General features: G+C 35.2%; 1 protein-coding gene across 4 annotated transcripts in view; it reads left to right on the forward strand.

Moving 5' to 3' along the window:
- Mic26-27 (MICOS complex subunit 26/27) overlaps positions 1 to 23854 on the forward strand; it is a 65317-nt gene that overhangs the window by 10811 nt on the left and 30652 nt on the right. For 3 of the 4 annotated variants that reach the window (XM_081769470.1, XM_081769472.1, XM_081769471.1), the window contains exons 2-3: positions 20476 to 20639; positions 22389 to 22534. In XM_081769470.1, coding sequence (XP_081625596.1) covers positions 20476 to 20639; positions 22389 to 22534 — 310 coding nt within the window. Of the gene's footprint in view, positions 1 to 7289; positions 7448 to 20475; positions 20640 to 22388; positions 22535 to 23854 lie in introns of those variants that run through there. The other variant, XM_081769473.1, reaches the window with a different exon arrangement.

Genomic DNA, 23854 nt, shown 5'->3' on the forward strand with positions numbered 1-23854 from the left:
CTTTTATGAGTGAAATGATCTGTCATTTTGACATAAGTGAATATCAAGAAGATAATAGATACAAAATACTATTAATTGATAAGAAAGTATTGGGAAAGATGAAAGATGAGAATAAAGATAAAGTAACGACTGAATTTGTTGGATTAAATAAAAATGTATGCACTTAAAGGAGATGATAAAGAAAAGAAAATACAAGGAATAACCAAATAAGTAGTAGAAAAAAATAAAATTTGATGATTACAAGAAATCTATTTGAGAATAATAAAACATATAAAGATATAAACTTAATTCGAAATCATAATCATGATATTACGCTATTGTTGAATGATGTGTAATGAGAGTCACAGTGATTCGGAGTTCGATTTCCGCCATCGTCGTTGCAGATGTTTTCGCTTTTATATTTTTAAGATAATATTTTTAAAGAGATAATTATGTCGCCTTAAGCTTCGTTGAAGCATTATGTATAAACTCCTTTATAGATAATTAAATCCAATGCAATAGCATAAGTCCTTTACTTCCATACAATTATTTACCCCTTACTCATTAAATTTTCCCTTTCTTGCTATTTTACTTAATGCTACACGTGCCTCTTTTTATTTGCTTATGTATTAGCAATAGATTTTGAAATAAATTTCAAGTCAATAGGGAAGGTGGGAGCATAATGGACACCTTAAGGTTGAAATTGAAATAGCAACGTTGCTATGAATGGAAAATCGGTGATTTTGTAGTATAATATTTCTTTTTTCTTCTACATGTGTAAATAGGTAGAAGGCGTGAAAGTTTTACCAAACAAGTTGTATGTGCAAATAAATGGACCTATTGTGAATGACCGTTTTACCCCAACCCCCTGGGTAAAATGGCCCCATCCTTGGAACATATACATACAAAAAATTATGTTCTGTTTCGATAAGAAAATATTAGTCTCCTTATTCATTGAAAATGTTAATGAAACAATTAGTTGTACAACTATAAAACAATGAGCGGAAAACTATAAAAACGAAAATAATACTAAAATAAACTAAATAAAAAAGAAAATACAAAGTGGAATAGAGGGGCTATCAAAAAATTTCGAAACTAAGTCTCTAATATGCCAACAGATGACAAAATAATGACACACACTCGACCACAGGGAGCACTGACTTCATACTATTCATAGGGTAATATATTACCCTGCTCATTCGACACGGAATATTTTGGTTCCTTGTACAATTTTAAGGAGCAATTTTGCCCTAACCCCGATATAACTTTCAAAAACCCTTTATCTGCTATCCACCATCTTCCACAACGAAATCATGTATAATTGTTTATGGCCAAACCTTTCTCACTATCTATGTGTGCACCATGTTTTATTCAAGTAATTACTTTTTTCAGCAACAGGTAGAATATTCACTATATATACTTTATATCGACGTATCATTAAAATGGTTTTCTCCGTTTATTTCACACGCTATTGAAGGTAGCAACGTCTCCCTTTCAAAACACTTCGTGCCACACTAACTACAGCTTGTGCAGTAGTATCAGTTCTCTGTGACCAGAGGAACACCGCTATATACCGGGGTGACCATCTTGCCACGGGGGGTCATTATGCCCCCACTTCCCCTATTTCCTTTTATTGACAAACAATGTCGTCTTGGGATTTCTTGAGAAAGAAGTTTTGTTCTACGTCCAACTATCTAAACAATTCCTCTTGCTGAATCTGATTTTTCTATTTCGTTTCAGCTGAAGCGGAAATTCTATGTTGAAAGCCTGTACCTCAAGTGAGGTCACTTTTGGTCAACCTTTGAGGTCTATGTGTCCTTGGAAATACATGACATGTACCTCCTAGATATTTCGATTGACTTCAAGAGTATGTAATTGTGGGTGTTTCCAAAAATCCCAATATTTTACCCCTGCGAGATAAACACCACCTTTACGAAGATATGTGTGTGTGTCCGATGCGGAGGATTGTGTGCCACAGTAAAATCTAAAGCTGTGTCGAGAGCGTATTTCATCACTCGAGTTTATTTTACTCAGAGTTTTTTTCTTCCATATGAATAATTTGCATTAGGCCTATATGTTTACAATCATGGAATATTAGAAGTCTTTATAGGGCAGGCGCGTTAAAATCTGTAACGAGTGAGTTAGAGAAATACAGGATGGACTTAGTAGGAGTTCAGGAAGTTAGATGGGAAGGAAATGGATCTGAGAATTCCGGAAATTTTACGTTCTTTTACGGGGAAGGAAATAAAAAATCACCAGTTAGGAACAGGGTTTTTCGTTCACAAACGAATATTACCAGCAATTAAACGGGTTGAATTTGTTACTGACAGACTTTCTTTTATTACTCTTAAGGGACGGTGGTGTGATATTATTGTTTTAAATGTACATGCCCCAACTGAAGATAAGACTGACGATATAAAAGATAGTTTTTACGAAGAAGTGGAACGGATATTTGACCAACTCCCGCGATACCATATGAAGATTCTATTAGGGGATTTCAATGCGAAGGTAGGACGAGAGGATATTTTCAAACCGATTATAGGGAACGAAAGTTTGCATAAGGAAAGTAATGACAACGGTGTTAGACTCGTGAACTTTGCAACATCCAAAAATCTAATCGTGAAGAGTACAAAATTCCCACATCGCGACGTTCATAAATACACTTGGACATCACCAGACGGAAAAACACATAATCAAATTGATCACGTTGTAGTAGATAGAAGAAGACAATCTAGCATAATTGACGTTCGGTCGTTTAGAGGGGCTGATTGTGACACTGATCACTACCTGGTAGCAGCGATAATACGGGAGAGATTATCGTTGAATAAATGTAATACTCAATGTCCGAAAACGGATAGATTTAATTTAAAGAAATTAGAAGAGAGCCAGGTAAGAGAGGAATACCAGATTGAAGTTTCGAATAGATTCTCGGTTTTAGAAGACTCGGAGTGCACTAGTGTTGAGGATACTTGGATTGAAATTAGAGATAGCATTAAAAGTTCAGCAGTAGAAAAATTGGGACACGCGGAAATACGTAGGAACAAACCATGGTTCGACCAAGAATGCATTAAACTAGTAGAGAAGAGAAAACAGGCAAAATTACGGTGGCTACAAAATCCGAATGAAATAACTACACAAAATTTCGCAGATATCAGGCGGGAAACTTCCAAAACTTTTAGAACAAAGAAACGCGATTTTTTGAAAGCTAAAATTAAGGAACTTGAAGATAATAGTAAAAATAAAAATATTCGGGACATGTATAAGGGGATCAGCGAATTTAAGAAAGGCTATCAACCTCGTGCTTATATATTAAAGAAATCTGACGGAACAGTTCTCACTGATACGGATAGCCTCTTAAATAGATGGAAAGATTTCTTTGACGATTTGCTGAACACGCAGCCAAAAACTAATGTGCGTGGAGAAAAGGAGATACACACCGCAGAACCGTATATTCCAGGACCCAATCGAATAGAAGTGGAAGCCGCTATAAAGAAATTAAAGAAACACAAATCTCCGGGTGTAGATGAAATTCCGGCTGAGTTAATTTTGGCTGGAGGCGAAAAATTGTGGAACAAGATACACAAACTCATTCTCCTTATCTGGAACAAGGAAGAATTGCCACAAGAGTGGAAAGAGTCAATCATTGTTCCAATTCACAAGAAAGGCGACAAAACTGACTGTAATAATTATCGAGGCATTTCTCTTCTGTCAACATCCTATAAAATCCTTTCAAATATTCTGTTAGCAAGATTGACCCCATACGCAGATGAAATTATTGGAGATTATCAGTGCGGATTTGGACGAAATCGATCAACTATCGACCAAATATTTACCATTCGCCAAATACTCGAAAAGAAGTGGGAATACAATACCCCGGTACATCAACTATTTATTGATTTTAGAAAGGCTTACGACTCGGTTAGGAGAGAAACATTATACAACTTCTTACAGAACTTGGAATACCGAGAAAGCTAATTAGATTAATTAAGATATGTTTAAGTGAATCCCAAAGTAAAGTCCGGGTAGGAAAATTTTTATCCACGAGCTTCCACGTCGAAAATGGCCTGAAACAAGGAGATGCGTTGTCGCCATTATTATTTAACTTTGTGCTGGAATACGCCATAAGGAAAATCAAAGATAGCAACCAGGGCCTAGAGTTGAACGGCATTCACCAGGTTATGGCATATGCTGATGATGTAAATTTAATAGGGGATGATAGGAGAACAGTAGAAATAAATGCAGAGATATTATTAAACGCTTGCAGGGACATGGGTTTAGAAGTAAATGCAGAGAAAACTAAATACATGGAAGTGCGTCGGGACCGTAATACGGCAAATTGTGGAGGCGTTAAAATATTAAATAATACTTTTGATGAAGTGGATACTTTCAAATATTTAGGATCAATATTAACAGACGAAAATCATATTCACGAAGAAATTAAATGTCGACTAAAAGCAGGGAATTCGTGTTACTATTCGGTTCAAAATCTCTTGTCGTCGCGAATTCTGTCGAGGAATCTGAAGCTTAAAATATATAAAACGATAATCATGCCTGTTGTTCTGTATGGTTGCGAAACATGGTCGCTTACTCTGAGGGAAGAACATACACTGAAAGTATTTGAGAACAGGATCCTGAGAAGAATATTCGGACCCAAGAGGAACGAGAATGGGGAATGGCGGAAGCTTCATAACGAGGAACTACATAGTTTATACGGTTTACCCAACATTGTTAGGGTCGTCAAGTCTAGGAGGCTTAGGTGGGCAGGTCATGTAGCTAGAATGGAAGAAAGTAGAAACGCTTTCAAAGTCCTGACTGGTAGACCCATAGGAAAACGACCATTAGGAAGACCTAGGCGCAGATGGGAGGATAATATTAAGATGGATCTCGCAGAGATAGGAATACAAAGTAGAAACTGGATCCAATTAGCTAAGGATAGAAGTCAGTGGAGAGATTTTGTGAACGCGGCACTGAACCTCCGGGTTCCATAGGCCATAGAGTTAGTTAGTTAGTTAGCTATATGTTTACAATTGTGCAACTACGATTTGAACCACTCCAACCACTGCATTTTATCTTCCTAATATATTTCGTTTTCTAATTTACCAAGAAGTATATAATCTTAAAAGTAAAAGTAAAAGCTTTTGAAAGATAACAGTATATGCCTAAAAGGTTGACTTTTTTTTATCAACAGATGTTATGGCTACTTTGAATGTTCATATATAGTAGTAATTGAGCATTTGTCTGTTATAAAGCAATGTCGCGATTTCAAGATTCTTTGTTCATTAATGAAACCTACCAGTCATTTATATACTAGCTTTTCAGTAAGTTCCGAAAAAATTGAAGAAAGTGGAATTCGACGGTAATTATCTGTTTCCTTCTTTTTTTTTTTTTTTTTGAATGGGAATTTGACAGCTGAGAGTTTAAATGCATCAGAGAGGGAATGGGGCAACGGTGCCTCAGTAGTAGAGCTCTTACCTCTGGTGCGTGGAGTCCCTGGTTCGAGCCTCAGCCAAATGTTTGTGGTGGAAAATTTCGCATGATTTTTCGGAGTATTCCCGTTTCCTCTCACGTTCTCATTCCACCAACTCTTCCATCATCATTCACTTGTTTTAATCATCGTGTCCCTTAGCTTAACAGGCATTACCATGGGACGTTAAACTCAAAGATTTCATTTTACTTCATATAATGCATCAGAGAAAATTCCTTGAGAAAATGACTCATTATTACGGTCCGCTAATGCAGGCGCGATAAGATGGATACATTTCTGTGAAGGAAATCGTGGAATTTCGTGAATTTTCCTGTGGAGCCTTTATTTTTAAATTTAAGCACGGTACTGCTTCCATAATCTTTCATGAAAACGTTAGCGTAAGGGGAAAGGATTTACTAATATATTTAAGCGGTTATAGTCTGCTTGCATCGCTGTGTAGAATATTAACATAGAATCTTCAGTGTATTATCTAACTTTACATAAGTACTGTTTCATAAGAAATGAAATGAAAAAATGAAATCTTTAAGTTTTACGTCCCACGGTTATGCCGGTTAGGCTAAAGGAGACGGTGATGATGAGAGATGAGTGAAACGGTGGAATGAAGAAAGTGGGAGGAAACGGGAGAACCCCGAGAAAACCCACGAGCACGGTGTTTGTCCACCACAAAGTTCACTTGGCGGGGGCTGGGATCGAACCCGGGACCACAAGCACCAGAGGTGAACGCTCTACCACTGAGCCACCGCGCCCCTCATAAGAAATGAGAATCGATTTACTGGGTGTATTTATTATAGTATATTATTATGATGCTATATTATATTTTATAGTGTATTATTATAGTACAGTAGAGCGTCGATTATCCGAAGTAATTGGGGGACATTCAAATAATCGAACTGTACTGTACTGTATTGTACTGCACTGTACTGGACTGTACTTCTATAGCCAGTGCCAAACCGACAGAAGTGTGCTGATTGTTGAAACACAGCGATTGGCAGTTTGGCCGGTCAGTAGCGCCTTATGAAGGCCCCATTAGAAGCAATGTTCCGCCAGCGGTTGCTCAGTGCGGCGACTACTGTGGGAAACTTGGTTTGGGAGTGAGGGGGATGATGAACGGTAGAGTGGGAGAGTAACAGGTGCGAGCGAGTACACAGTTCGGTTAAGCGGTCGTTCGGTTGACCGACGTTCGGATAATCGACGCTCTACTGTATTTATTATTATGTAAGAAAATACACTAAGATTTTCTTACCATCAGCTCTAGAAAATAAGCGTTCGCTATCATCAAAACGAACAAAACTTTTAACAACATTTTATAATAAAGCGGTATATTATTCACTATTAGAAACTTAAAGCTGTATATGTCACTTGGAATGTAATTAAAGAACATGCATAGAGCATTAGAATTTAAACAAATATATTGGTTAAAGAAATATATTAATTTAAATTCGGATATGAGAACAGAAGCTAAATCTAACTTGAAAAAAGACTCATAAACTCATGAATAATTCTGTGTTCAGTAAAACTATGGAAAACATTAGAAAGAAATTATGTATTAGAATGTGATCTAAAAAGTAGAGATTAATAGCAAAACGAAAATTTGATTAAAGTATATCATTACGGAAAATTATTATTTGAAAACCTCTGTATAATACATATGAAAAAGGAACAATTATCATTTAATAAGCCAATATAGGGGTTATGAGTGTATTAGAATTATCAAAACTGTTAATTTATCGCACAAACTGTTATAATCGCAAACTGAAAAGCAAGTGTAGCGTTGCTTCGACGGAAGCCACTACAGAATGAGGTCCAGCAATTGCCGAGAGCACACCGAAAAAGAATGAAAGAGCGGAGCGAACATACTAAAATTTAAGACAAGCTGCAGCCTCCCTTTATTTTTGTTTGTAGTGCAAAGTTCTATTTTATCCGGGTTTAGTCCGGCCTCTTTTCAGTTCAGTACATTTCAGTATTTATTTTAACATGATTGAGGTAATTATTTGTTTATAAAGTGGTATATGTATAGTAAGAAGTAAAATAGCATTCTGGTAAATGAACTGGTAGCAACTATAAATGTATTTGTTTTTGCTGCTTACATAATAATACGTATTCTGTTAGGGACTTAACGGTTTTTACTCCCCCCTGCACAGATATAAAATTCGAGTACAAATGTCGACGTTCCGGTTCGAAATAAACACTATGAGAATGAGTTTTAGATTAATTTATATCAAGGAAAGTCGGTTTAAAATAAAAAATAACCGGCATTACTCGAGCAGACAGCTCTACCAAATTTTCACATATTTATTGCATTTTCCAATTTCCTCTTGCAGAGCATGCACTAAATGAGGAGCTAATGCATAACCACGAACCAACTTGTGCTAGGTGATCACTAAAAGCATGAATGCTATCTAACCGAGTCAGGGCAGGAGCGCATCAGGGGGGCCGAGCGGAGCGAGGTGGTGCGTCCGCATGAAGCAGGCGCGTCAGCGAGGGGGCACGCGCATAAACAAGGATAGTGGAAAAAATTAAATTATCCACAATAATTTTCACCTTCAAAAGTACTTAAATAATCGTAATTCAAAATGGCTTCACTTTTTTCCCCGGGTGCAAATGGCTAGCTGCGAGGAGAAATTCGTCTGTTTTGAATTTTTACTTTTCCACATTTAGCATAGTTGATTTTACGTTTCAACATACCATGACGCTGCAAAAACTTTATAATATGACGCTCTTTATCACACAATTCTTTATAATAAAATCATATGTTTGCATTATATCAATCACAAATGTCGATTGCTAACACGAACAGAACATTCCCGCCGTTTATTTCCGCCTTCTTCGCATTCCTGTATTCTTCCGTCTTCCGCTTCAGTAAATAGTTACACTTAGAATACGTTCACTCTCATTCAAATTGTATTTCAATATGATATCTAATGACAGAAATTACTTATATTCACACTCCTCTTCTTTTACGAAAAGCGTTTGACATCTTATTTTACCTATAAATTTTGTTTTTGGTAGAGCCGTCTGTTCGAGTAAACCCAAATAATCATATCAGAAGTAAACCTAACCTAGTCTTTAGGGTAATTTATTTCCATACATGTTAAATTTTGGCTCGCCTCTCGAAATAATTGTTGCCAAAATATAATTCTTTCACTGATTTCCTTCTTATTGTCCCCTAAAAGATTTTCGCTGCGTGACATAAAAATATCTTACTTGCCATAGATAAAATACAAGGGGGTCACCAGAAGTAATTGTTGAAAAAGTACAATTGCTGTACGATTTGCGGATAAATACGGCGTCCGGATTTATGACAAAAACTATATTTCAAAAAGTACAAAACAACTTGTGCTAGATGGACGAATGCTAACCGGATCAGGGCAGGGTAAAGCTATTGGTCCAGGGTGGTGTGTCCGAAAGTAGCAGGAGCATTAGTGATGGTGGATATACGCGTAAGCGACAATAGTGAAAAGATTTTTTTTTTTTTTTTTTTTTCAATGATACGAGGTTTAATACCATTTGTCAATATTTCATACTACCTAGTCTTAACCTTAAATACTGTCCCAAAGTTTTAAGTACATTAACACAAAATGGTTAGAGATATTTTAACACATTGATGAATTATGAACAATCATATCATATCACAATCATAAATAATTATTCAAAATTGCCACCAGTAGCATGCAACAGTCCTTAAGTCTTTGTGCTCACTCATCAATTGCATTGCGTAACACAGCAACATGAAAATCTGAAGCTGACTTCCGAACAGACCGCTTCAAACTTTCAATATTAGGATGTCTCTTTTTGCAAACCATCTCCTGAAGCTTGAACCATAATTTGTTGTCCAAAGGGTTTAGGTCCGGACTTCTGAAGTGGAAATGGAACCTGGAACATTTGCCACCAGCTACTGCTCGGCTGTCCGTTCTTTGTGCGCTGGGGCGTAAGCGACAATAGTGAAAAGAACTTTTTTTTTTTTTCAATGATACGAGGTTTAATACCATTTGTCAATATTTCATACTACCTAGTCTTAACCTTAAATACTGTCCCAAAGTTTTAAGTACATTAACACAAAATGGTTAGAGATATTTTAACACATTGATGAATTATGAACAATCATATCATATCACAATCATAAATAATTATTCAAAATTGCCACCAGTAGCATGCAACAGTCCTTAAGTCTTTGTGCTCACTCATCAATTGCATTGCGTAACACAGCAACATGAAAATCTGAAGCTGACTTCCGAACAGACCGCTTCAAACTTTCAATATTAGGATGTCTCTTTTTGCAAACCATCTCCTGAAGCTTGAACCATAATTTGTTGTCCAAAGGGTTTAGGTCCGGACTTCTGAAGTGGAAATGGAACCTGGAACATTTGCCACCAGCTACTGCTCGGCTGTCCGTTCTTTGTGCGCTGGGGCGTAAGCGACAATAGTGAAAAGAACTTTTTTTTTTTCAATGATACGAGGTTTAATACCATTTGTCAATATTTCATACTACCTAGTCTTAACCTTAAATACTGTCCCAAAGTTTTAAGTACATTAACACAAAATGGTTAGAGATATTTTAACACATTGATGAATTATGAACAATCATATCATATCACAATCATAAATAATTATTCAAAATTGCCACCAGTAGCATGCAACAGTCCTTAAGTCTTTGTGCTCACTCATCAATTGCATTGCGTAACACAGCAACATGAAAATCTGAAGCTGACTTCCGAACAGACCGCTTCAAACTTTCAATATTAGGATGTCTCTTTTTGCAAACCATCTCCTGAAGCTTGAACCATAATTTGTTGTCCAAAGGGTTTAGGTCCGGACTTCTGAAGTGGAAATGGAACCTGGAACATTTGCCACCAGCTACTGCTCGGCTGTCCGTTCTTTGTGCGCTGGGGCTCTAGTTCTGTCCATAGAAGAGGGTATTGATGAGATCATGGACTAGTCTCACAAGCACTGCCTCCTGGTACACTCTGGCTGATGTTGTGAATCCCTTTTCATAAAAGTGAAACTCCGATATGCCTTAGTAGCTTACAACCCACCACCATGACAGGCAGGATGCTGACCCCTCTAGATCCTTGGAGCTTTTTCACCAGCTTCTTTAGAAGGTGTGACTATCCTGTCATTGAAAGTCTCAACACTGAAAATCTTTTCATTAGTGAAAACGATTAGACGGTGCCCATTTGCTGCGGAACAATTAAGTAAACGCTTTGCTTTTAGAAGCCTCGGGCGCTTCAGTTCATTTGTCAGTAGATGTCCTTTGCGTTCTTTGTAAATATGAGTCCTGGGTCACTGCTTAACGTGCGAGACATAGACATTTTCAGTATCTTTAGCTCACGAGCCATAACTGACTATTTCGTGACTGGATTTCGTCGGACACGCACCGCCATTGGTTTCTTAAGAGCTCGTGTTCGCATTCTGCGTGGTCTTCCACCCCACAAAGCTCTGGATAGTGCTACAAATGTTTTATTATTATTATTATTATTATTAGTTTGAAGATTCTGGAGGATTTTAAAAATCTCCCCTGGTGATTTGCCTTCCTTGTGAAACGCTATCACAGCCACGAGATTTTCATACTGGCTGCATTCCATCTTAAATATTTACAACTGACATCTTTATAGTTCAGCTCATCCAGCAATGACTCGCGCTTCAGGATACCGGTACTGCTCTTACGGAATATTGCTTGTACGGGCGGAAGTGCAGCCAACCTCAAAAAGTTAGGACAGTATTTATGGTAAGAGTAGGTAGTAACGCTCCAGTTATAAACATAAAATACAGCTTCCGTACATTGTGCAGAAATGCACCGCCGGTGGAAAATAACATCTAATAGTTATCTTTGATACACCCTCACTTATTTTATTCGTCGTAAAGCGCTTGTAATGATTTTACACTAGTAACCCTACACTTGCAGACCTAAAATACAGTTAGATTAGCTACTTTGCATTCTCCTGCAGAGGTTTATTTCTTATAAATATGTCTTTTCGTGCACAGTATTGAATTTCACCTGTATTTTTTTTTTAATGTGGTGTACCAAAACTTGACCAGCACCATTTTTATCTTTAAAGAAAAGAAAAAAGGTGGCATCCTGTTTTACGTACCCTTTTAGTTTTTTTTAGGAAAAAAAATATCTAATGCTATTTTAAAAGAGTACTACATAACTTAACAAATATATTCGTATCTTATCTCTATGCTTGTTAGCATGTAATATTCCGTAAGGACACCATGATGATCTCAGTTTCTGTCTAAATGCAGTATCTTAAATTATAATCTCTTACGGTGCTGGTCAAGTTTAGGCTACCATATGTTCAGATAAAAGTCAACACTCTGCATGGAAAGGCATGTGTATAAGGAACAAATTTCTGTAGGTGGAAGAATTAAATACTAAGTAATACGACTGTATTTTAGATTTACAAGTGTAGGGTTGTTAACGACAGTTAAAATAAGTAAAGGTATCTGAAAGATTACTGTATTAGATATTGTTTCTGCCAGTGGAGTATTTCTGCAATGTGTACAATAGCTGTATCTTAGGTTTAAAAGTATAGCGTTACTAGTGTGAAAAATAAAAATCCTGTATGAGCTCATATCACTGCCACTGAAATGGAATCTTGCAGTTCCCATTTTCAGTTACCAATTTGCTTTCTTACAATATATTTTACGATTAAAGAACTTGCTATACTACATTTGACATTTGGTATCGTACTATTCCACCAAATATGCAAGAAAAATTCGGGAGATTTCCGATCTCCTTTTTAATGCAGCTATTTTTCGTTTCTATGTGTGTAATTATCCAGTTATAATAGTGGTGAGAAAATAAAGGTAGGTTTTTAATAATTTCCTTTTCTAAGTGAAGCATTTGATGTCTTTAACGAGACACCTACCGCACCAAAGAGATCAAGTCAAGAATTGTCATAGCAAAAAAAAAAAAAAAAAAAAAAAAAAAAAAAAAAAAAAAAAAAAGCATTCAACAAGAAAAGATCACTCCTAACTAGCAGGCTTAATATTGGAATAAAGAAGAGGTTATTCAAGTGTTATATATGAAGTATTATACTCAGGGTTGGCTGGTTTAAACCAGCTGTTTTTTTTAAAAAAAAACCAACTGGTTTAAACCAAAACACGAAAATTGTTCGTAAAAGTATAAGTGTTCGTAAAATCTTGATGAACACACATTTGTGAATTATCACGTTTCACTCCCACATATTATTTGTATTATATTCAGACCTAAATTCCCCATTCAGTACTCAAAGAGATTATGCTACAAAAGCAACTTTTGTTCTTTATATAACTTTATAAATGTTTCTTTTGTGATTTTTTTTTATAGTTTGTTATTATTGTTATGCAATTATAATCAAAGAAAAATTCTAAATATTGTTTCGTTTTAATAATGTTTACTGTTGGTAAAATACGTCGAAGTGCCGTACTTTTTGTGGGGAAGGAGGGTCATACAAAACCCCACCAGAGGCATTTATTGAAATCAGAAGTATCTTTGTTATCTATTTATGTATAGATGGGTCAGAACCAAAGTGGATTTAAATAATTCCTATCTTTATTCACTTTTCTTATTGATATGCAAATTAAGTCGTTGCATTTCTTTAACTTGGGCTAATAAAAGTTGTAGTAAACTAACTTGGAGCAAATTAGTTCTTCTGTACTCTGCAGTATTTTGAAATTGTCCATATGTCATTCTGTATAATGGTTTCACTTGTGCAACTGTTTATTTTTTTGTCCTTGTGAAATGGCTCTTGACAATTATATTAACAAGTATGTAAAGATCAGTATAATGTATTTTTATCAGAAGTCTTTCGTGAGTGAGTCGGCTGACGTATTGCCAGTTAATCCTGGTTTCGAGTTCAAATAGAGGGAAAATTTCTCTCGGATGTAAGCCGAGAAGCGGTTTGGATTTCGCTTTAAGCTTATGTAACCCCTTCCAGCGTAACCTGATTGTTGGATAATAACACCAAAGCGAAACAAACTTATTTCTGTCCGTATGTGATATAAATACATAGAGCAAATTATTTAAACCAAAAAAAAAAAAAAAAAAAAAAAAGGGTTTACACAAAAAAAAACTGTTTTTTTGGTTTTTTCAATAAAAACCATGGTTTTTGCCAACCCTGATTATACTGTATGGTTGGAAGAGCTTCGAAAAATGGTGTTGGAGAAAGATGGAGAAGATAAAATGAACGAAGAGAGTAACAAACGAAGGTGTTTAAAAACGGATAGGAAAAAAGAGGACGCTTCTAACCAGCATCCTTCGTAGGACGGCCAATTAGATTGGGCACATCTTGCGAAGAAATTGTTCTTCATATCGGCATAGAAGGTAAGCGAGGGATAGGAAGAATACAACCGATCGATGATTTGGAAAATAGAAGAAATTATTGGGAGTTAAAACAGGAAGCTGAAAATCGAGAAATGTGAAAGAAACGTTTCTAGGTCCAAACCTTTAATAATAATAATAATAATAATAAAGTGTCTATCGGTCACGAAATCAGAAAACGATCATGAAAGTCAAGAAATTTAGCTTTTGAGTCACGATTTTTTTTTTTTTTTTTTTTTTTTTTTTTTTTTATCTGTACAAATATAAATACAGACTAGAAAATTTTATTCTATAAAACATCAAAATTCACCACCAAACATGTCTATAATCGGCTTTAGACGCTACCAAATCGCAAGCAAAGCATGCTTCTATCGCATGCATGAAACTTTGGCCTAATTCGCACCCATATTCGCCAGGGTTTGCCCAAGTGGGCCCATCGGGCTGGACCCACCTGAAAAAACCCACCTGGGGTTTTGAGCTTTTTGTTAATATATTATTGCTACAACTAAGTTGATCACACTGAAAGTGATTTTTATCAAATTTTGGACTTTCTTCGGGCGAATTAAATGCTTTCACGTTAAGGTATACAATAACATTCTACATAAGACCTTTATAAAGTTTTGAATGCACTGAATAAATGAAAAAAAAAACTTACCTTAGCTTGAGATAATTATATAACAAATTAATGTATTGATTATGCTTATAGCCTATTTGAAAAAAAATGCAATTTTATATTTTAGAAAATACTTTCCGTAAATAGTGTGCCCGCCGACTCGGCTATGCCGAGGGACGTTATCCCTCATAGGGGGGACCGGGAGTATGTCACAATTTTCACGTTTTATTTTCTTGTGATGCTCGTGTAAGGCCGAAAATTATAATTTTTAGTATACACATACTTTGTTATCTTGTGCATAACGTATATTTCTCTGTCCAATGTAACTCGCTCTGAACTGGACTTATGTACTATGTTTTATGATCAATACAGTTGTGACAATGTACCCCATATTCGGGGTAAGTTGTCACAATATATGGGGCAAACTGTCACATGTTATTCTTGTGGCACTTTCCAGAAATTGGTAGATATTATTAATGCAACTATTACTAATGCAAAAAGACTGTAAATGTTACCAGCATTAAATACTTAGCGTCTGAAAGAGAATCAAAACATAATTAAATGAAAGGGGAAACTATATTAGTTAAATAGGAAAGAAAGTAGGGGGACCTGTAGCTTATATTTTCTCAACATAAAAGATTTATTGTTACATCAAGCTTTGTAGGAAAACCAAAACGGAACTAACTCATAGCTAAGGAATCAAAACTACAAACTGAAAGGTCATAACAAAATGACGAAATTATCAAATCATAGCCTACGTCTACAATAGGCTTACAGAAAATTAGCCAATTGCATTTAAGTTGTTTTGATTGTAGTTTATGAATTGCAAAGGATTCCTCTGATAGGACTACTGTATAGCTAGAAGAGGAGTAAATATTATTACGAAGTTTAGTTGCGTTTTATTAGTATGCACCGCAAACTAGTTTGAAAATGTTTATCCTTTTGCTTCTACAAAGTACCATACCTGGAGATCATCGTCAGAGTCACAGTTAATACACACGTAAAACAAGTTCTGCTTTATTCGGTTTTCATAGGCTGATTCCGTACATCGAATGCACTAAATCCACTTCTCGCTACATGTACTCGCACTGTATGGATCGCCATAAACTAAACACAATGTATCGTCGTCCTCTGAGGAAGAATCGTAATCTTCTTTGGACCTTCGTTGACATTGTTTATAGGTGCAAAACTATTTGCTTGGGGAGTTCTTATAGCAAGATCACCATGTCTTTTCAGAAATACCGGATACCAATCTGGGCCAGCAATGGCCTTTTCATTCCACGACTCTGGGCATTTCAATCCTAGCGCTTTTGCATAGTTGTAAGCCAAATCGCGAACCTCTTTTGTAGTGAATCCAAATTATATGTGCGAAGCTTGTTTTGGTATGATACTAGTAATTCTTCCTAGTATTAGTATTACGAAGAGTAACCTAATGTAAATAAGCATTGGCCGAACTGTAGTACGCCATCTGTAACACGTGCACAAAATCTTGCCAATGTTCTGTTGTGGACATGAAATTCTTTAGCAGCTTTAGGCCTACGTATTGATATGGGGTTGTTATTTCTTTTCATAGCTCTTGCTGCAACCAGTAGATCTTCCACTGGTGGTGTTTTCCTCTCTGTCTTTCTTTTGTATATTCTCACCGTCTGTGAAACCGAGATAACCCTATCGTTTGTATTATACATAACACACAGTGGGGCACATTGTCACAGTGACAACATGCCCCGTCTTATTTGTGACAACTTGCCCAACGCGTCGCCATTACTCTTTTTACAAAATATCTATACCAAACGACAAAAGTAGGCGCATTCAAAGTAGCACATTATGAAGTTCTATTTGTAACCCACATAACACACACAAAAATATTTGCTTCTATCGCTTTCACGAGCACACCAAACAACAATTTCAGGACTCGTTCCAGTGCATCTCCAAACGAGTACAGTTAGTAGTGACATCTAGTAAGTAAACAAGAAAGCAGCACCGGCGCGCTAATGTTTTCGCTTTTTTCAGAATTGCTACTGTGATAACGTACTCCAGTCTTCCCTACGTTTGACGAGTTTAAAGCCGTATGTGCCGGTACTACCAGTAAATATGTAGTGCATTAGTAAAACTATTAGTATTATTTCTTACCTTTGATGGTAGCACAAGTATTCTTCAGTAAAATTTAGTTTTCCAACAATAACAGTTTAGTTCAGTTGTTTGTTGGTACTCTTCAAATAAGCATTCTTTAGAATCAACACCAACAACAGCGTAAAAATTCTTGTCAAATTTAAGAAGCTTAATACTCAGAGTTCCGAAAACTACGTAACACTTACTACTTCAAGTGCTGAATTCAAACTTCCGTAGTGGAAGTTTCGATGTACAGTAAAGAAAGCTGCATTTTCGAGGGGGGGGGGGGGAATCGCGAAAGAAATGCTCGGGAAATTCCCATATTGAACGCACATAGCATCGGAACTGAATACTTCAACAATAGAACTATTTATTTTACGCTAGAAGATATTTCATTTCATTTAAGACATTTTGAAACATTTACTTTATAAAATATGAATTATATCTTTGTTAATTGTTTTAAATTAATTTTCTGGAAAGAAACGTCTTGCAACAAATGCTCGGGAATTTCACCTAATTGAACGCACAAAATATCGAATGTGACCTTCAAATAAAACCATTTATTTTACGCTGTTAAACACGGTGTTATTTGGTGTTCGTATTTGGCAAACGTCACTGAGGCTTCTGGGATCTACATTTGTTCGTTCGTCTGCCTGTACTTCACATACTACAGGGTACCACCTTCGATGTTTTAAGTTTAAATTTTCAGGGTACAAGCACGAGACATTAAATTTCCAGTATAGATTTTGGCGGCATACCAGCGTACAATTTCAAAATGGTGGCTTTAAAAAAAATAGCGGGTATCCACGCTACAAAGTGCAATTTTCGGTCTTTTAAGTTGAATTTTTTTAGAATATAAGCAAGAGACGCTCTAAATTAGATGTATATATTTTGGCAGCTATCTAATGTAAAATTTCAAAATGGCGGCCATTTTTTCAAAACAGCAGAGAATAGAAAGTTGTTGCAAGCTGTGACAATGATAATCTTGAAATATAAATCACATTTTAACACTTTTACCCCAAAGACATTGAAATATTTCGAAAAAACCCAATTAAACCCGAAAATACCCGAAAAAACCCACATGGGCCTAGGTGGGTTGGGCTTTTTCAAAAAAAAACCGGGTTTTTTCAAACCCTGATATTCGCTCTTGAGAGTGGTACGAAATGTTATGGTTTAGTAAAGAAGAGGTCATGAAAAAGTCACGAAATTTCATTCTGGAATTCTAGTAGACACCCTGAAAAAAAAAATCCAGGATATGTCAAAAGGCAGATTACTTAATAATAATAATTACCTGCAAAACGCTTCGGCATATTCTTTATTCTTTTACTCCCTTCACCTGTGACAAATACATGCAGATAAAAACGTGTCATTTCCAGGAAAACCATGCATCTATGCTGTTTCAACCCTTTCGTCTCTTATTTCAGGACTCTCAAACAAATTCACCCTATTATTGGATGTTTTTGACTACCAAGAAGTGGGAACAAGTTGTAATTTTTTTTCTTTCTTACACTTTGCAACATAAATCAGATCATAGTTTGTTATCAATTTCATACAACTTTTCTCAAGGAGAAACTATTTAGAACACGCGATGAAAACAAATCCTCAACCCAGGTTTGCGATATGATATTGAATTTGAATTTTGAGATTTTTGTAAAATTTTATTATTTATTTATTTGTTTTTTGGTAACATTTTTGAACATGAATAATCCGCGATAACATAAATATATATATATATATATATACTTTAACTTTCGCAGGTTGAAAATGTACTTTGAATCAAGACTACTCAAAATCGATCGAACTGTTTTTGCATGGTACTGTTAAATTTGAATTTTAAGCCGCCTCATGTCCTTCATTACCACGCCGAAGTGAATACTTGAATTCTTCCACACATACACACTTCTTCGTTACACGTTCTGCGTACTTAAATAAGTATACGTAAATTTTCCATGGTAAAAGGACTAGTCTTTTAACAAAAATATCCCATATTGGTCAAATCGGTTTTACTAAATTCGAACTTCTGCTCCTCTCTATCGCGCCAAAATAAATAAATGTAAGGAATCATTCCCAAGCATAGCCTTGTGCCAAGAATAATCCAAAGCGATAATTCCTACATTGTAGGCCGCTGTGTTGTTGAAATTTTATTATTTCCGTTTGCTTTATAGGTCTATAAATATATACGAGATGTTAATAAACTATATACCGACAAACTTTAAAAGGTGATTCCTCACATCGAAATAATAATAATAATAAAGCCCATATGGGCATGCGTGGGAAAGAGCCTAATTTCGGAGCTAAAACCGTCTAGTCGTTAAAAAAAAAAAGCACGCGTTGTTCCGAATACAAAGAACCGCGGAACTTAGGCTTCCTAACACTTCCGACTTCCTGCTGACGCATTCAATGTTTACTGCTGTAAAAGGTTACTTTTTGCTTACTTTGGATCTATCTTTAAGGCCTTAGGAATTCTGTTGAGAGCATGGCATGTAAGAAGTCGCTTACACATTGCTGAAATATGCAGTTTTGGATGGCGTATGTCTTTCTTTACGCTGATACGGACCGCAACTTTACGGTTCCTCGTGTTCGAAATAACACTTGCTATTTTTTTTTTTTTTTTTTTCGCTTTTGGACGGCCTTAGCTGAGAAACTATGAATTTTAGTCCGCAGGTCCTTATATATATATATATATATATATATATATATATATATATATGCGAAGAATCATAACTTCTGGGTGTAGTTCATTAAGTCCCTGTGTCTATATATAAAATTGCGTATATTATTTCCAATATAAACGCAATCTGTACATTACTTTGTTTTTTTAGGCGTATGAAACTAACGTGAGATTTTTGTTTTCGTTGTAGTATATCCAGAATTTCACGATGATGTACGTTTAGTCGTATCATTTGTTAAGTGTTGTAGTAATATACCTTACCATGTAAAAGTGCCTTAATTCGCCCAATAGAAGTCCAAAAACTTGTAAAAAATTATGATACAACTTGATCATATCAATAATATAGTAATAAAAGTGTTGAAAATTCAGGTTTTCAGATTTTGTGGGTGGGTCCAATCCATAAAGAAAACACGAGACTTTTTCAAGCTGGGTCACTTGGGCAAGCTCTGGAATAAGAACAGTTAATTTTCTTAAGTGGGCCACAGGTTAATCACAGCACATCTATTTACAGACGAAAAGACCTTCATAGTTGAGGAGTTTCTGAACGGACCGGGTGTATGTAACATTATCCAAGGAAGTATCTGCGATTGCTCTTAAAATGCAACGAGTGCAACATCTCTTTACGGTGATGCGGTTGTTTCATTTCATTGAGTAATAAAATTACACTTCTGCGAAACTAGAATGGAAAATATGTGTTGTGAATCTTTAAATAACGCCAATAATCTGTGAATTACCAGTCTGATGGTCTGACTGACTGATAGCTAGATCTCTCAGTTGTACGCACTCTTCTAATATCCACTGAAACTTACAACAGCGTACAGCTTCAACCCGTAAGGCAAAATCAAGTCAGACATTTTTCCGACTTATCGCGGCGGACGAATGGCCCGCTGAGACCTCCCACCCCAACCCCTTGGAATATGATCTATGGTTCTAATTAAAGGCCAAGATTTGCCCGAGATGAACCCTGGCATTACGTCTCTGAAACGTGCTTTTGTGTGAGCAATAGCTGTGCAAGGGCGAGTGCTGCCGTTGATGACTTGCTAACGCGTTTAAGGGCCTGTGAAATTGTTGCGAGTAGACATTGTGAATAACTTGTATTTGTCACTTGTGCACTAGACTATAACGAGCAAATTTTTCAATAGAAATTATCCATTCTCACACTTGTAATACGCATTCTCCACATATACTGACATGTGTATTGAAACTTTTGTTCAGAGTAAATAAGTATGTATTTTCAAAGTAAATTTGAATTTTAATGGGGTTGTAGTTTCTCTTGTGTCTGTTATTTTCTAACTATCTTCTATTCATGTTTTCAGCTAATGAAGAAGATTATTTTCCCTGAGTGTGTATTGGGTGTAACGCTAAGGGGTGGTTTGATCACATCTTCAAACCCAGCTGTATGTTGTGAGCATCCAGACGCCTTGCTCGTAAAACCTAGTGAACTGCCGGTGTACGATACGCCGGGTAAACCTGTACAAGAGTTAGTATCCCGTGTCACAAATTTTATTTAATAGAATTTTCTCGCATGTCAAATCCTATATTTCACCTTTTCAGCATGGTTAATATCCAGGACGCTCAACTTTGACCAATTTAACTTCTTTTTCTCAATTTATTACAGGTACTATAAATGATAGATATTACGTTAATGTAATTTATACGGATTTTCAAAAAGCATTTATAAGTTAAATCATACAATTTTAGTAAATAAGCTTCTGGCTATGGGATTTTCAACCTCTTTGATAAATATTATGATCTCTTATTTACGAACATATTTTATCAATTATAATTTTGTAAAATCTATTTACGTAGCTAATTCAGGTATACCACAAGGTTCAAATTTGGACCCATTGCTATTTTCATTATTCATTAATGATTTACCAAGTGTTGTAAAATATAGTAATTGTTTATTATATGCCGATGACATGAAAATATTTAAAGCTATAAAAGTGAATAATGATTTGCATGAACTACAAAAAAATATTAATAATTTCTGCAATGGTGTATCAGGAACAAATTATATTTTAACATAAAAAATGTAATGTTAAAACGTTTTCAAATAAAATTAATTGTCCATCTTTTGAGTATAAGATTAATAGTGAAAAGTTAAAAAGAGTATATTGTGTTTATGACTTAGGTGTGTTACTAGATCATAAGTTTACATTTAAATGTCACATAAATAAAATTATTGCAGAGTCGTACATGGCCCTAGAGTTCTTAATAAGGAGTACAAGAGACACACATAATATCCAAGCTTTAAAACACCGCTTTATAGCGATGATTAGGAGTAAGTTGGAATACTGTTGTGTTCTTTGGGATCCTATTCATAAATTACAAGCAAATAACATAGAACGAGTCCAATTTAAATTTTTGAAACATCTTTATTTCAAATTGTAACGTATATCAGAAATTAAAAATAAGATCTCTTACTCTTCTCTTTTACTTAAATTTGATATGCACTCTCTTTACAGTAGACGTTTCCTTATATTTGTACAAGACAGTAAACTCAGTGACAGAAAATTGTAACTTACTCCAACATATTAATTTCAATATGCCAAAACGATCGTTGCGTAAGAATTTAGTATTTAACATAACAAGATCTCATATTACAATCCACCAGGAGTCATCCATAGTTAGAGCTTGTAAAAATTTCTATCAGCTGGTCTCATCAGATTTGAATCGTGACTTATGTTATCCTATCCCTGTGTATTTGCGTATTCTTAAAAATAATATTTTGAAAAGACAATATGTATGGAATAACAATTAAGTAAGAAGTGTTATTTCTATGAATGTTAAACCTATATTAGAGATTTTTTCATTTTTCATATTTTTCGTTTGTTTTTTTTTTAATTTATACTACTAATATTTTAATTTTGTTTTTATTATTGTACTTGTATTTTTCCTTCCTTACATGTATATTCTTTTTTCCTTTCTTTTTATATATAGATGTATACGTATGTATTTCATATGTAATTATGTGTGTATACCTATGTTCCTCTGTAGAGTTTGGCTCTGTAGAGGACTATTATAAATAAATTATATATATATATTCATGTTGATATGCTGAACTGATAAATATAAGGAATTAACAGTAAAATAATTATTTTTGTATTTGCCTAAGAAAAATAAAAAAATAGAAGTCAGAGCAAGAGTATTAGTAATCTCTAAAAATAAATACATTGTGAAGAGTGCATAGTTGATATATTTGTTTATTTTTGTTCCCAATATTTAGGAGTGGAAAATCCGAAGGCGCACGCAGCACTCTGGAGAAAAAAGTTAAGAATGTAAGGCAAGAGATGTGGGTTTATCTAGATCAAAGCAAGTGTTACAAACAGAAAGTAGTTGATGTTTTCGATGACGGAAAGAAAAAGTGTGAAGGTAACAGGTTTTTATCAATCACTATACTGTATTTTAATAATTTTAAACTTTTTATAAGCACGTTATTATGACTTACCAATATGTATACCATGTTTGGTTTTTATTTTCTGATTATTCCCTAAACCCAAACTTTATTTATTTATTTATTTATTTATTTATTTATTTATTTATTTCATGATGTACAATAATTCAGTACTGCCGGTTAAAAGCGGTGTAGTAGAGTCTTGACTACAGACCTACACAGTAGATACCAGTGGGGGTTGGCGCTAGTAGTCATGGCAAAGAAGTAAAATACGTACGGTGTGATGACCGTTTCACGTCAGTTACAAGGATGAGTTTTTCACTGGAAGAGCGTTCATTATCAGAGGCATATTTCTTAACGAAATCATAAACCTGTAGCAAACAATCAATTTCAGAATCGTTTCAGTAAGAAAGTGAGTAAATCAACTATTTATGAATTAATCAACAGACCTCGCGAATTCAGGAGTCTGCGGAATAAACATCGAAGTGGAAGACCGACCTTCTTGGCGAATGATGTTTAGGAAGTATTATCGATGAACCAGACTTCTTTTCGTGAGGTTATTTAAAAGGAAAAAAACTACGACAATAATCCCAGGATTTGAATATACTGAGATACATCACCCAGTCCATAACCACAATTGTTGCGCCTAGTTAACTAACATGTTTCATTCCGTTGTGTCCAGTTATGCTTCCTACACTAAGATGGATACTTTCAGCATCTGCTGTGATATGTTAACATTTACGTAGAGGTCTACTGAGAGCGACAATATAACGTGCACACCGGTATGTAAGACTGTTGCACTTGTAGAATTTTAAAGTTCGGGTTCGGAAAGTTCGATCGCTCTGTTATGCTTATTATGTATTTCTGTGTTTTATGTTTTCAGGACTTTTGTGCGTCCAATGATTAATGATGTTAATTTCATTGCTTGTCTAAAGTCTCTCTCTCTCTATTCTGGTTTAATTTTGATTCCTTAGTTGTAATAAAATAAGATTCATAAGCTGATATTTCTATTAGTGAAGAAGTCTTACGTTAGTTTTTACCTTTGTGGTGTGCTTGGTTTCCGTAAATGGTTTGATAATTCTGACACACCTAATAGATATAAAAAGGAAAGAAAGAAAGAAAAAAAAAAAGCAACGTAAAATTCAACGTTGGAAATTTTCATCAAGTTCTGAACGTAAGAATTGACAGCACTGAAGAATCAAAAAACAAATGTGGTGGACATTTTTCATAAATGTTAATAGTGTGCTGTGTATTATTTCAAGAGTTCGTTTACCAATTTTAATATTTATTCATTTGTA

Source organism: Thermobia domestica, chromosome 8 (assembly GCF_964235325.1).
Source record: "Thermobia domestica chromosome 8, izTheDome1.hap1.1, whole genome shotgun sequence".
Lineage (NCBI taxonomy): Eukaryota > Metazoa > Arthropoda > Insecta > Zygentoma > Lepismatidae > Thermobia > Thermobia domestica.